General features: G+C 32.0%; 1 protein-coding gene across 7 annotated transcripts in view; it reads right to left on the reverse strand.

Annotated features, from left to right (window-relative positions):
* Positions 1 to 14,643, reverse strand: part of MIPOL1 (mirror-image polydactyly 1) — a 381,774-nt gene that overhangs the window by 315,202 nt on the left and 51,929 nt on the right. For all 7 annotated transcript variants that reach the window (XM_055291493.1, XM_055291496.1, XM_055291492.1 and 4 more), the window contains exons 2-3: positions 10,147 to 10,284; positions 9,480 to 9,558 (exon numbers count right to left, since the gene is read on the reverse strand). In XM_055291493.1, the coding sequence (XP_055147468.1) occupies positions 9,480 to 9,498 (19 nt within the window). In that variant the 5' untranslated portion in view covers positions 9,499 to 9,558; positions 10,147 to 10,284. The remainder of the gene's footprint in view (positions 1 to 9,479; positions 9,559 to 10,146; positions 10,285 to 14,643) is intronic.

Consider the following 14,643-nt stretch of genomic DNA (forward strand, 5'->3'; position numbering starts at 1 on the left):
TGTCACACTTTCATAATATTGGAGGCATCATTAAAACTGTTTGACTAAGGACCTCAAAGTGTTTAAGCAGTAGCTCAAAAGTATATTTGTGCAAAGTAGAAGAATAAATTTACATATCAGCAGCAGCTCATAAGGGATGGGTAAATATTCTGTTTATCTCTCATTGTAATTCAAGTTACTTTAAATACAAGGTTTTAGGAAATCATTATACTCTATATGGCATCATTACATAACTTTCTACGCAAATGATATATTTTATTCAAATTCCCCATTTGTTTCTCAAAAACACACACACACACACAAAACAAAACCAAAAAACCCAAAACACAAAAAGAAAACCATAAAAGGAAAAGGTAAGACTGCTATTTCATTAATCAACTGTAACTGCTAAACTAGTGCCTTGTTAGTTACACTACAGCATCATCAGCCCCTTGCTAGAGTTAGCATTTTAAACTTTTCACAAAAGCATTAAGTACTTGAAACAAAAAAATAAAGCCTCAGAAAAGTAAATTTGTTTTTTGGTAATGTGTTCATTTCAAATGACTTGGGGGAGGGGCAGAGACTTTTTTAAAAAAATAATAAAGGGTCAATATAGAACATCATGGAAAGCAAAAGTCCTATTAAAAATGCAGAGGAAGTCTCTGATGCTGGTTTCTACTGCATTCTCAAGAGATCAAAGACTGCTTTTTTAATGAAAAAAATTTTTTGTCATTCTTCTTCTTACCTGGACTAATGCAGCCTTGTCCTAATCTTTAACTCTACACTGGTTGATTACAAAATATAAGCAATGAAGTTTTCCAAAAGGAAATAGATTTGCTGAATTGTAATCATTACTTTTTTTAACTTTAAACTCTTAAAAGCAATTGAGTAAAATAGCTTCAGTGACTCCAAATTTTGCAACATTTGGTTTTTTGATGAACATTTAAAAATCATCTGATCTACTTAAAATAGAAATTCTTTCAAATTATAACTTCTTTCCACTTTTATAATAATTCATGGAAAGGACACAGAATATCCATACTCCATATTCCAAATCTCAGGGTTTGTACACAGGCCTGAAATCTTAAGGACTACATATTTGTTCTGTCTTCCCTTATCATATTTCTTTCTTCCAAAACTTGTTGTTGGTTCAAGAAAACTAATGCTAAATGAACCATACCTACCCTAATCTGCTAGGGATTAATATTAATCTGAAAATTTTGAATTTTCTGAAGTGGGGAGAACATTAATTAAAAAAAGAAATAATGATATCTTGTGCTTGAATGTGATTATATTTCTATACTAAAACTGTTCATATCAACGAACATTGTTAACTGTGTTAGTTTTACAGTGTATCAAATTATCTTGGTACAGACAGCAAAACTGTATTTAAAAGGAGCATTTAATTGTTAATTTTTTAAATATTGAGTAGCAAAAACATTGCTTCTACACAAGTATAATTTTATCAATACAAATCCATCAGTTTGTATTGTTCACCCATCAGCATCCTAATATTATAATACTAAATGGTTGCATGTAAAAACTAGAATCTGTCAGAAAATAAACATAAAAGTTTAAATACAATTTTTGAAAATAATTACTTTTTGGTTTGCATCTTTTCAACACGATTTTACCATATGGCAAAGTATTATCAATTTCATCCAAAAGCTACAGACAAGAATATTTTTAATTCAATCATTTACACTATAATCTACTTAATTTCAAAATTTTGAAGCCTGACTTGCTCTAAATTTGCTTTTTCATATTCCCTAAAATAAGCAGAACACAAAGAAAAACTGTATCTGAAATTCTCCTGAAAAGATAATAACGCCCTACATGACAGGTTGTTTTGATTTGAATAAAACCAAAACACTAAAAGTTGGAGTATTTGGTGAACTCTTCCAAAAGATTTTTATTCTACTACTACAAATTTATTTACATCCAAAGAGTAGTAAGTAAATGTACACTAAAATATATAATTTTATCATTTAAGAAACTTTTTAAAAATGTATTTAAAATACCTTTAAGTCCAGGAAGTCACATCAGTCCTACCCTATGGTAAACCTGGACCAACCCTCTAAAGGGCCTTCAATTCAGTCTACATACCAATGTATATTGATCCAGGTCTCCTAAATCAACAAAATGCCAATGGACAGTCAGATCTTTATATTAATCATACTATGGAGGCCACACAGTCATCTGAAATATGACAAGCTGAAATTCTCATGTGTAGAAAATTAAAGATTCAGTAATATTACATTAAGGTGCATGTTGTAAATATGTGTTACAAGAGGTGTTCTGGCATGAAAGGCCATAACCAGAAATAAATGAGGATTTTTAGCAAAGATTTGTTCAAAATCTTAAGGATGGAGAATTTAAAACAAAGTAAACATCTTTTGACAAAATCAAGTCATTGTTTTCTATTTCAAAGAAAAAAATCTTGTTTTCATGACCACAAATAAATTTGAAAGAATCTGCATATTAAAAATAGAGTTTGTATTTCCTTAACCCAAAGAAATAGACTCACAAGTTCTACAAAGAGGATCATACCAACGGAATAGAAACGGGGAGAAAAGATCCTATTTAAAAGGGAAATTTACCATTTTTCATGCTCATTCTTCCTAGAAACGATCATTTCTATAAAATGGAGGGACCAAAGATGTAAGAATTCCGCATGAAGAGTACAGTATGAACTGATTTAAAACACTATAAATTAGTAAAAACAGAAAAAAGAGAAAGAAATAAAGAGAAAGAAGAAATCCTATTAGCTCACAAACTTTTCCCCTATTAAGAATTTATGAATTAGTTCACTGGTTGTAACAAATGTACAACTGTGGTAGAGAATTGGCAGAGAGGGAGGTTGGGTGTTTGTGGGGGTAGGGGATGTATGGGAACACTCTGTACTTTCAACTCTATTTTACTGTAAATCTAAAACTGTTCTGAAAGATAAACTCTATTTTTTAAACTGCCAAAACATAATTTAAAAAATAATTTGTGGCATAAACTCACCAACATGAACTATTCATATTAGAAATTATGAATCTTAAAAGGGTTCACAACAAATGTCATAACCAGTTAGAAAACTAAGTTGCCTTGTAAACATTTTTTGTTTTTTCATTCCGTTTTTCTACTCAGTCCAAGAGTATTAACAGAATCATTCATATCAAGCTTAAAAAACAAAGAATTCCAGAATCGTATTTAATAAACTTATTTATATTAAAGGAAATTTTTTAAAATAAAAGACTATAACCTCAATCATTCTTCTAAGAGTAGCCTCAGCATCTCCTCAGGAAATGAATCAATCCTTGCTGGCCAGCTGCCAGTATTCCTAAAACCACTCTCTCAAATATTCTAGATGGTCATGTGTGAGAAGCTACTAGCACTCTATTAAGCTAGGTCCTATGGAGATAAGTAGTAAATTTAATCAGATCTCAGACATGTTCTTTTAACTCCCAATGGCACATGGAAAATTTTTTAAATGCAATCGTAAATCCACACTTGCCAAAAGGAAAAGGCACATAAAAATACTCTGTGATGCCACTAATCTGGGGATTTTTATCGCAACTGGAATTTCAATACAGACAAAAATAGATTTTATCCTAAATGAATATTATTAATTATATATTATAGTCTATCAAATATACTAACTATAAGCATACCATTTTGAAAATTAAAGTTTCAGTGATATTCTGAACATTGTATTAGAAGAAAACAGACTTCTTAAAATACTATTACAATCATTTCAAACACTGTTATTAAGGATTCATAATACTTTTGAAACTCAGTAGAATGTACCTTCCATAGCTAGAAGGAATAAGAAAGACAATCACCACGATTTACTTAAAAGTCCTCTAAATTTGTCAACCACCTGTGTTTTAATTTTATTTTATTTATTTATTTATTTTAGCATCTGTAACCTACCACCATCACACTGCTGGAAAGAATTACTCTGGTATGTGAAATACAGATTAAATAAATTCATTTCCTGTTTCAGGCATTGTACTAAGGACTTTACATATAGCATTCCTAATCTTCACAATGGTCTTAAATAGATTATCTCTCTATTTCATATAAAAGAAAACTCAAGCTTACAAAGATTTATGAAACTTGTTCGCAAATCCAAGTAGGTAGTAAGTGAAAGATTTAAAAATTGAAACTTATGTTTAGCTCCAAACCTGTGTTCTTTCCACCATAACATTTTACTGACATTATTAAATGTATTGGTTTTCCAACACAGTCTTCTTTCTGCTTTAAAATATAGGCAATAAGCTAAAATCACAAACTATAGTTCTTCTTCATGAAAAATATACCATTACTTACTAGAAAGCCAATTATTAAAATTTAAGTCCTGTAATTTAATACAGAATGATTAGTTATCTAGACATTTTCAAAACCTTTAACTTCAAGGAGTATATAATCATAATGTCTAGGAAACAGCTTTTTTTCTACAGCTTATCTTGCTGGTAGCAATGAATGTCCATTCTAAGCAATTTGTCATTTCCTTCTTCTCCATCTTAAACATAAAATAGTTTATAAAAGTGATATGAGATTCTACAATCATATTTTAGTCATAATGATCAACAACATTTAAAAGCATCAATGATGTTTTCCTACAGTGGTTCTTCAGTGTCTATACTTACAGATTGTCTGCAAATCATGGAATAGTTTTAGTTATAATTCAATTACAGAATTGCAGACAGACAAAAGGTAAAACAGAATATGTACTTTGTGAACAGAGAGAAAGATAAATGAATCAATAATACAAGAGGTTGAAGGTGGCACATAGGTTTAAAATGCCAAGGACAAATAAACATTATTCTGACCCAACAAGAAAGTACCAAACCACTTGCAAGTTACCTTTCGTCAAGTTTCGTTTATTTAAAAAAAATTTGTGTTACTGTGTTTTATAGAAAAACCGTAAGAATCATGGATCCAAACGATACTTGCCAGTCCAATTCTAAAATAAGGAAGAAGACAACTGTTTTTTACTTAAATTCAGTAGGATAAAAAAATTTTAAATATTTACTAGCCTCCAATAAACTGAAAAATGTAAGAATTCTATTTACACAGCCGTTCTATAAGTGCTTTTTCACCCTATTTCAAATAAGTACAATGATTCCGGATTTAGAATCATGATGATGTTTTAAGCTTAAAGATAAATTAAAAATATGTAATCTATATCTAAATTTAGATAATACATAAATAAAAATAATTACTTGTGTGTAAAATATATATTACATATGATGATCCCCCCAAATAATAAACCTAAAAACAATATTGAACAAACTCATTAAATTGAAAGGTTTTGGTCAAAAGCTTCTTCAAGGTATAATTCTCATCATTTCTTACCTTAAATTGGTAAAACATATATATATATTTACAATATAGCAGATTTAATATTTAATTTTGGTAGGCACAGTAATCTTTTGTAACCTTTCTTAGGGAACACTGACCCCTAAAGGTTCTAAATTTAAATAAGTTTCACAATTTTCTAAATTTAACTGGTATCCAGATCTCATTTTTACCTACATAATTACAAGTATGTATACTTAGGGCAGACATATTTACCTGTAAATAATATGTAAACTATTTGCAAAGAATTGTAGTATGCTATAAAACCACTAAACCATGTATCTGCTAATAAAAATCAACAACATTAATTTAAGAAATGATCAGGAATTTGTAACAGTATTCCAAATAATTATTCATATAAGATTTATGATCTCTATGTCTTTTTTCTTACAGTTATGTATATAAGTAAGTACAAAAAAGGGCTAAACAACAATAACAACTCATTATTTCAGAGGGTATAAACTCCTTTGATTATGACATTTCATTTTTTTCTTTTTTTTTTCAAAAGATAACCCTTAAATAGAAGTTTTCCAAAAAGGCAAAACATCACTTACCCCTTAAAAGGCCTGAAGATGGTAACACTTTTTTTGCTGGCAATATATGTTTATTCACACACACATTGTTTTTATCAACTTACAAACTACATTCATTCAGGACTGTTTTTTTAACTCCTTAAAGAAACTCGGGGGCTAGATACAGTTGTTTTCGCCTGTCATCCCAGGGCTTTGGGAGTCTGAGGCAGGAGAATTGCTCAAGGCTAGGAGTTTGGGACCAGCCTGGACAACACAGTGAGACCCCCCACCCCTACAAACCATTTAAAAAAAAAAAATTAGCCAGATGCAGTGACTCATGCCTGTAGTCCAAGCTACTCAGGAGGCTGAGGAAGGAGGACTGCTTGAGCCCAGTAATTCATGGTTGTAGTGGGCCATGATCATACCACTGCACTGCAGCAAGGATGACAGAGTGAGACTGTCTTTAAAAAATATACATATAAAAAAAAAACTTGGGTTTATTTTGTAGATGTCATCACCCAGCCCATCTACCAACCTCAGCTTTCCATTTTCCAAAATGTCTACAATGACAAAAACAAAGAAAAACATAAATGGTTATATATGTTACATTATCAATCTTACCAACTCTTTGAGTTAAAATATTTCAGAAGTGTTTCTACAGTAAAGCTAGGAAAAAAATGGTCACTTCAGCACTCTTTAAAATGAAATTTGTAAGATGAAATAAAGGCATATCTGTGTAATACAAGTTTTCATTAACTTAATTTCTTTTAAAATTAGTAAAATTATACTAAATAATATAACTATTCAAAGGAACCAACTAGGAACATTTATGTAAGATAGAGCTTTGAAGCAATTTGTGATTTAAGATAAATCCCATGAACCCTGCCATCAGGGAGATGACGATGTGAGATTTTACTGTTTAAACCTATCTGTTATCACAAGACTCAAAAGTTAAAATATTTATGTTTAATTTTATTTCCTAATATTATTTAATTTATTGAGTCAGTCTCCCTCTGTTGCCCAGGCTGGAGTGTGATGGCATGATCTCTGCTCACTACAACCTCCGCCACTGGGGTTCAAGTGATTCTCCTGCCTCAGACTCCAGAGAAGCTGGGATTACAGGTGCGTGCCACAACACCCAGCTAATTTGTGTATTTTTAGTAGAGACAGGATTTCCCCATGTTGGTCAGGCTGGTCTCGAACTCCTGACCTCAAGTGACCCACCTGCCTTGGTCTCTCAAAGTGCTGGGATTACAGGCATAAGCCACTGCATCTGACCTTTTTCCTAATAATGTTTAATAACGGATCCTTATAAAAAGGAATGTCTTCTTCCTCTTTCCAGTGTCAAAAAGATGCCTGTAAAAATGTAGATTTTCTTAATGCTGTATCAGTCATGTCTGCTGTAAACTGTCTATGCATCTGTATAGTTTACTGTGCCTACTGTAAACTGTCTATGCATCTGTATCTTCAACCATAAAACTTTCCTTTTCATAAGTATCCCAGAGCTTCATCAGCTCCTTCCTTGACATCCTTCCTGATTACTCGTCATTTATCAGTAGTACTTCCTCTACAGTCTCTATCTCTTTAGATATATTAAAAATAACTCCTTTGACTCCTTAAAGATCATTTGGTCTCTAATTTGAATATAACTCTTACAGCAATATGATGTGTAAATGAGAAACACAACAGATACATCATTATTTGCTTCCTTTTTGTTATTTTTTAACATAAATTGAGTAAAATGCTTTTGAGCTCTTTAAAAGAAGAGTATCTGCTTACTTACTCGAATAAATGAATAAACATAGCTATAACAAATTAGCTCCTAACTTCATACCAATACATTCTTATCCACAACTTGAATATAGAGAGCACACCAAAATTGTCAAATACATGCACTATTAACTTTGCACAAAAAACCTTTAACTATCTTACCCAGATATTATATATGATTGTTTTATATAGAATTAAATCAGCTATCTGGATTCTAAACTCATAATAAGCAGCCCAGAGTGACAAATAAAAAGAGAAATTACTAATGGTGGGTGCAAACAGCAAGAAAATTTGTTAACAGTATAAAAATCAAAAAAAAAATCCAGAAATCAGAAAAAGGCACTCAGATCTTTCTATAATTCAAAAGAATGTATAATTGTTAACTTATTCAGTACAATGATTATAGAACGGTCCTCAAAAATGGACTTTAACCTTCAAAAAAGGATAAAAATGTGGCTGGACTATGCTGAACAGGAGCCCTGTTGGGGGAAGGGGAACCAAAAAAGGAAGAGATGCACACAGTGTTTTAATAAGAATCCTATTTTTTAAATTATAATACAAGAGGAAATTTTAAAAGATGTACATAAAGGTTTAAGTTTTCAAATATATGTAATATCACATTCAGAAAGAATCATTTCCCAAGGATTCCAAATTTTCAACATTTTACTGTAATAGATCTTAAATATCTCTTGCCCCCTCCCTTATGTCTGCTGCTGTTATCTGTCTGTCTGTCTGTCCATCCATCTACCCATCCACCCATTCATCCACCCATCCACCCATTCATCCATCCATCCATCCTTCCATTTGTTTTTCAGGCCAAATCTCAGTCTGTCTCTGTCTTCAGACAGTCTTTCAAATTCTATCTGTCTCTGACTGTTCTCTGCCTCTCAGGCTGTGTTCCTCCACATGTGCATACCTGTGGGTATCTTCTTCTCTGTCTCATATATGTGTCATAATCTATTTTTCAGTGTATGTATCTTCTGATCTATGTCTTTCTCCTCTGTCTGCATATATACATGTCTGTCTCTCATTCTCTCTACTCTCTCTCTTTACTTTATGTGTGTCTGTTTCTCTGGTGGATTTTTCTTTTTCACTCTGGCATTTCTCTTTGTGAGGGGATATATATATATAGATAGATAGATAGATATCTATATCTTGTCTCTTTCGCTATATGTCTGAAAGAGACGTATCCTGTCTCTTTCACTATATGTGTCCCTTGTGTGTATGTACATCTCTTTCTCTGTATCTGTCCGCATGCCTGTGTCTCTATCACTCTCAATGTGTCTCTTTTTTTCTCTTTCCCTCACTATACATCTGTCTCTTTCTCACCAAGTCTCTTATTGTGGTGTCTCTCTTTCTCTGTGAGTCTCTGTGTATGCTTCTCTTTCTGTGTGCCTCCAGGTGTGTGTCAGTGCCTCTACGTGTTTCCCTCTTCAAGTATCTTCCTTCCTGTGTCTCTTTCTCTGAGGATCTCCTTCTCTGTGTGTCTTCTTTCTCTGAATGTGGCTCTGTACATCTCTGTCACAGTCATTCTCTCAGTCTCCTCTGTCTCTTTGTATGTAGGTGTGTTTCTCTTTCCCGGTGTGTCTTTTTTTTTCTCCTTCTCTCAATGTCTTTTCTGTGTCTCTTTCTCTGTGTGCATTTGTGTGTCCCTTTCTCTCTGTGTGTATGTCTCTTTTCTCTGTGTGTCTTTCTTTGTATCTCTTTCATAATCCCTGGGTCTCTGTGTATATGTTTTGTGTGTGTGTGTGTGTGTGTGCGCACACTTGTCTACCTCTGTCTAATATATTGGTTAGAACAAACACACTTCACTCAGTGCCTTGAACAACACCTGGGGCTTGGTATTAATACCTTAAAAGTCCTTACCTTTTGACCAGTTCTCCATTTGTATTTCTGTTCTTGTTTGCTCTGGCAATGTCTCTGGTTTTTGCTCCAAGATTTGCAGCTAAAATAAAGCCAACTCTAGATAAATAAACTGAAAACAATATATCAGAACACACCTAAATCTTACCTCTGTTTAACAGAGAATTTACAGGATAAATGGTTTTCTAAAACATTTACAATGGGACAATTAACTGAGAATTTCAACAGGCGAAATTAAATCTTTTTCTCAGAAAAAGGTTCTTTTCTTCACACTTGTATTTTAGTATATACAGTTCAGGTTAAGTTTTTAGACATTCATGCTGATTTGGGTAGAGAAACATTTAATTTATTTAACTGAAATCTTCTTCAACTACAATTTTAAACATTTAAGAAAAATACATTTTTACTTTATTTGCCATAAATTTTATACCAAAAATTTCAAATTTACTGATTTGAATTTACTGTGTATATATTCATACAGATTACTTTTATAAATTTTACTTATAAAAGTAATTTAAGAATATTACTCTAATTCTAAAAAACATAAAGACCACCACTAACTTGTGGAATTACTGATACTCCTCTCTCTTATTTGTTTTTGTAGTAAACATGATAAAACACTACGCAAGTTTTTTTTTTATGCTTTTAAGGAGAATAAAATTAGATTTACCTCACAGATAGAACCCTGCGTTCTTTAAAAAGTCCTCAAATAAAGCTGTAGTAGGCTTCTCCTTTTCCAATTTTCTCTAAATATGTTGATTTGGAGTTGGCAATCTTTTTCTAAGTTTCTCATTTACTTTTGGATTAGCTGAAAATATAGGAAGTTATTAATATCAAAGAAATATGTTCCAGTCAATGAAGCCATTTCCCTACATATTGCCCAAAAAGGTTAATAATAATTGCAGTATTTTAATAAGAGATTCATATACCAAGACATGTAGAAAATACAGTCTTTAATAACCTCTGGAGTATTTTAAAACATGTCTTACAGGCCTTAATGTGCTTAGTAATATACTATTTAAAACCATAATTTTATCCCTCTGCAGTATACAGTCACTCTTCCTCATCATTTACCCAGCTAATGAATGCCAGCAATTAGTAAAATGTAATCCCATTGCACAATCATTTTAATGCTTTTAGCACTCAGAAAAGTAAACACCAAATTAATACTGCTCAAGCCATATCAGATCCTAGTTGGAAGCAAGCAATTATAGTTCAGCTCCTCAGGTGTAATTAAATGATTGGAATGATTTAGTTCCATAAATGCAAGTTAATTCATAAGCAAGCAACAAATATACTGGGAGTAATTACAAGAAACGTTGACAGTCTAAGCAGGGCAAATTCTTTTATAAGACTGATGTAGTAAAATGCTGCCCTCTCCTGGGCATTTAAGGGAATAACTCAGAGCCAAACAAAAAACTTCCACAAAACCCAACTTTTAGAAAGCCTCTAGACAAAATAACCAATATTATTAATTTGATTCCCTGACTTATAACAAAAATCTAAATTAATACCTATATTATGATAATTTATGGACACTGAGATAATTAATGATTTGTCCAATAAAGCTCTGAGTCCCAAACTACATCTATTTTATATAGGTGATTTCTACACTTTTAATGAAATCAAATAATGCTTATGACAGACTGCAAGTGAAACTTCCAGTACCCAGCGAGACTGCCAGTCAACACCTCTGTTCTCTTAATGGCAAAGCGTAACTTGACTGTTATGGATAATAACTAAACTATGCTTTTATATGTAGTAAAATACGCATGGAAAATGTAAAACAAAATATTCAATATTGTTATGACTTTAAATAACGATATAAATTATTTTTTAATAAACTTCAAGAATCAAAACAAAAACCTGACTACTATTATAACTGTCATTATAGGCATATTTCAAAATGTAAAGAGTAACAAGTACTACACAAAAATGCATCCTGTTTTAGGTCATTCCCAACATTTTACCTTCTTAGGCTAAAATTCAGGACAAATGTACTTATATACTAATTACTCAAGTGGTCCTTAACTTTTCACACTAAACTTTCAGAAGTTTATTTATTATACTCTTAAGTTATGCTATAACCAATAAGCCTGTGTTAAAAATATGTATTAGTAGCCTTAAACCCAAACAGTATCATCCCATTGCCTTTCTGTAATTTGAACATGTTCTCTGACAAAATATTGCAATTAGCACAATAAACGTTTACTTCTTCAAAAAGTGCAAATGGTCCTTGGCAGAAGATAATGCTTAACACTACACCAATATTTTTGGAGATGGAGAGAGCAATAAATTAATGTCCTTTAAATTTGCTTTTAAATGCATTAAAATAACCACATTCTAAGTCATAACAAGCACAAACCATAAAAATAAAATAGATCAAAATATTAAAAAGTCCTGTCACTAAGTTTAAAATGTACAGCACATTTGCTTTGCCCTTGATGTCACAGTCTTATTTTTCAATTCATATCTTGTACACTGTAAGTTAATTGCTTTTGGAAAGTACTTATTATTCATGTAAAAATTAATGTGCCAATGTGTTTAAATCCTCTTAAATGACCATTCATGCATCTTTCTTCTTTAAGTACCAATGAAATCTGTCAAAAGACATCAATGCAAAATGGTCTTAAAGGAAAGTTCTAATAGAGATTTTTTTTTCTGCTAACACAAGATTTTCATATTCACCAACTTTACTTAAATTTCATTAATTTTTTAAGCTACTTTTAATAAATTCACCAAGTAAAATTTTTAGGCCCCATAGTCTGTCATTTGTGTTCCAGCTGACATTATGAATATTAATAACAGTGTTATCCTGATTAAATAGGCTTCATATGAAATCCCTGTGAATCCTATAGCTCAGACATCTCATTTTTCCAACTCTTTATGAATTTGGATTCAGACATTAAACTGGAAAAATCTTAAAAAACAGATTTAGTGGCACATTTGCATATTCTTCAGCAAAAATTAGGTATTTTAATGTTTCAAACAATTAAAACATATCTACATATAATAGGAGATTTCTGTAAACATGCAACGTATTTATACGTCTATCTTTTTTAGGACAAAGGACTAAGACTAATAAAATACTAATTTCTGTCCTTACCTTAAAGATTTGATATCAAGAATTTGTTTTCAGTCAAAAATTATATATTCACATTAAAACTAGTGGGATGATTTTACAGTAGACAATCAGATAAATTGGGTTTCTTAATCCAAATGCTAACATTACATTAAAGACAAAACATATAAAGATTACATTATTACTAATCTACAACAGGTTCAAGAAGCAAACTAAAATCAATTTCCAACTAAAATCTGTTTATAAGTTGTGATGAAAAAAATTACCTGTTTTAAAAAAAAACTCTACTATAACCAACAGAAGATATATGAGCAGCTGTTAAATTAAAATATTCTCCATAATAAATTCCCAGCCTCATTCCTCCAACCTATTTTTAATTCTGAAAAATTTTCAGTATATAAAAAAGGAAGTGGCGGGGCATGGTGGCTCACGCCTGTAATCCCAGCACTTTGGGAGGCCGAGGCTGGTGGATCACGAGGTCAGGAGATCAAGACCATCCTGGCCAACATGGTGAAACCCCGTCTCTACTAAAAATAAAAAAGAATTAGCCTGGCTTGGTGGTGTGCGCCTGTAGTCCCAGCTACTCGAGAGGCTGAGGCAGGAGAACTGCTTGAACCCAAGAAGTGGAGACTGCAGTGAGTCAAGATTGTGCCACTGCACTCCAGCCTGGTGACAGAGTGAGACCCTGTCTCACAAAAAAAAAAAAAAAAAGGAAGTGAGTCTTATATGGAAGAAAAGAAAAATAAATAATAATTAAGCAAACTGCACACCCTTCTCTCTCTCTAGGTACACAGGAATCTCAATATATCTGATAAAGTTTCCTACATGCACTCATCAAAAAAAAGTAGGTTGAAAAAATTTAAACAAACATCCCTACGCTCTCAAATGTGACTTGACTCTCCTATTTACTCAGCATTAAAACACTTTATGAAACAAAATTTGTTCTTTGACCAGTCTGAAATTTCTAATCTGCCTAAAAAATTGTAATTCTGACATTTACCCTTTAAAATTAAATAATGCCTTTTTGACAGAGAAGCATTTAAAAATGGGATTTCATTCCCCAATGTAACAGTATCCAGGATTTTAAAAAACATTTTAAATAGGAGATGCTCTTCCTACCTTCCTCCACAAAAGCCACACTTTAGCAAACGTTTTCAGCTGACTTTGGTTTATGCCATATTTTTCATAATTTCTTAGCTTAATCACAAATTTGTGTAAATTGAATCCAAGTATCAAACTAGAGATCATTTACAATACTTCATTTTATCCAACTGTAATTTTAGAAAAACTCTGAATGTTGTATTTTCTAGCTTGAGAAATGTTGATAATTTCTGCATTAAAATAGTTCCATAAAAAAAGAAAGCACGCTATGTCAGAGAGCCAAATATTTTATCACACAACACAACATAATATAAGCACATGTCCTACTATTGGATTTTCATCTTATTATACAAAAGATTCAAACATTTATGGCCCCTGACATGTTCTCTCCCTAAAAGAATCTCTTTCACTCAGTGTGCCTACTGCTTACCAAGCTCCAGATTAACTCAGGTTCCTCAGAGCTCTGAAAAGCAAGAAGAGGTTCAGGAAGAAAGGATAAGGGATAATAGTGGCCCTGTACCACAGCTATACAAATTTAAAAGGCATATATTTAAATTATTTGACCCCACAGTTCCATTATTAAAAATATCTACAAAAATATGTAAGATATATTTTTATGTACAAAGGTATTCATTGAAGCAGTTTTTATTTGTAAGAACAAATACTTATGCTCCAGTCATGCTGGTCTTCTTTCTGTTCTTCGAACACACCAAGCTTATTCTTGCCTCAGAGCTTTTATCTTGCTATTATACTCTATGCCTAGAATTCTCTCTTCTAGACCTCTAAGCCATTTTTCTCATTATGCAGGCCTTGCTCAAAAGTCATCTCTTAATAAAGGTTTTGCCTGGCCATCCCATCTAAAGTAGAAACTCTTTTCTCATTGCATTACCTGCACTACTGCCTTCATGAAACTGATTTGTTTAGATTTTATTTCATTGTTTTTGATATATCTCAGCAACTTACATGTAAACAGGGCCCTTGATT

Source organism: Symphalangus syndactylus, chromosome 9 (genome assembly GCF_028878055.3).
Source record: "Symphalangus syndactylus isolate Jambi chromosome 9, NHGRI_mSymSyn1-v2.1_pri, whole genome shotgun sequence".
NCBI lineage: Eukaryota > Metazoa > Chordata > Mammalia > Primates > Hylobatidae > Symphalangus > Symphalangus syndactylus.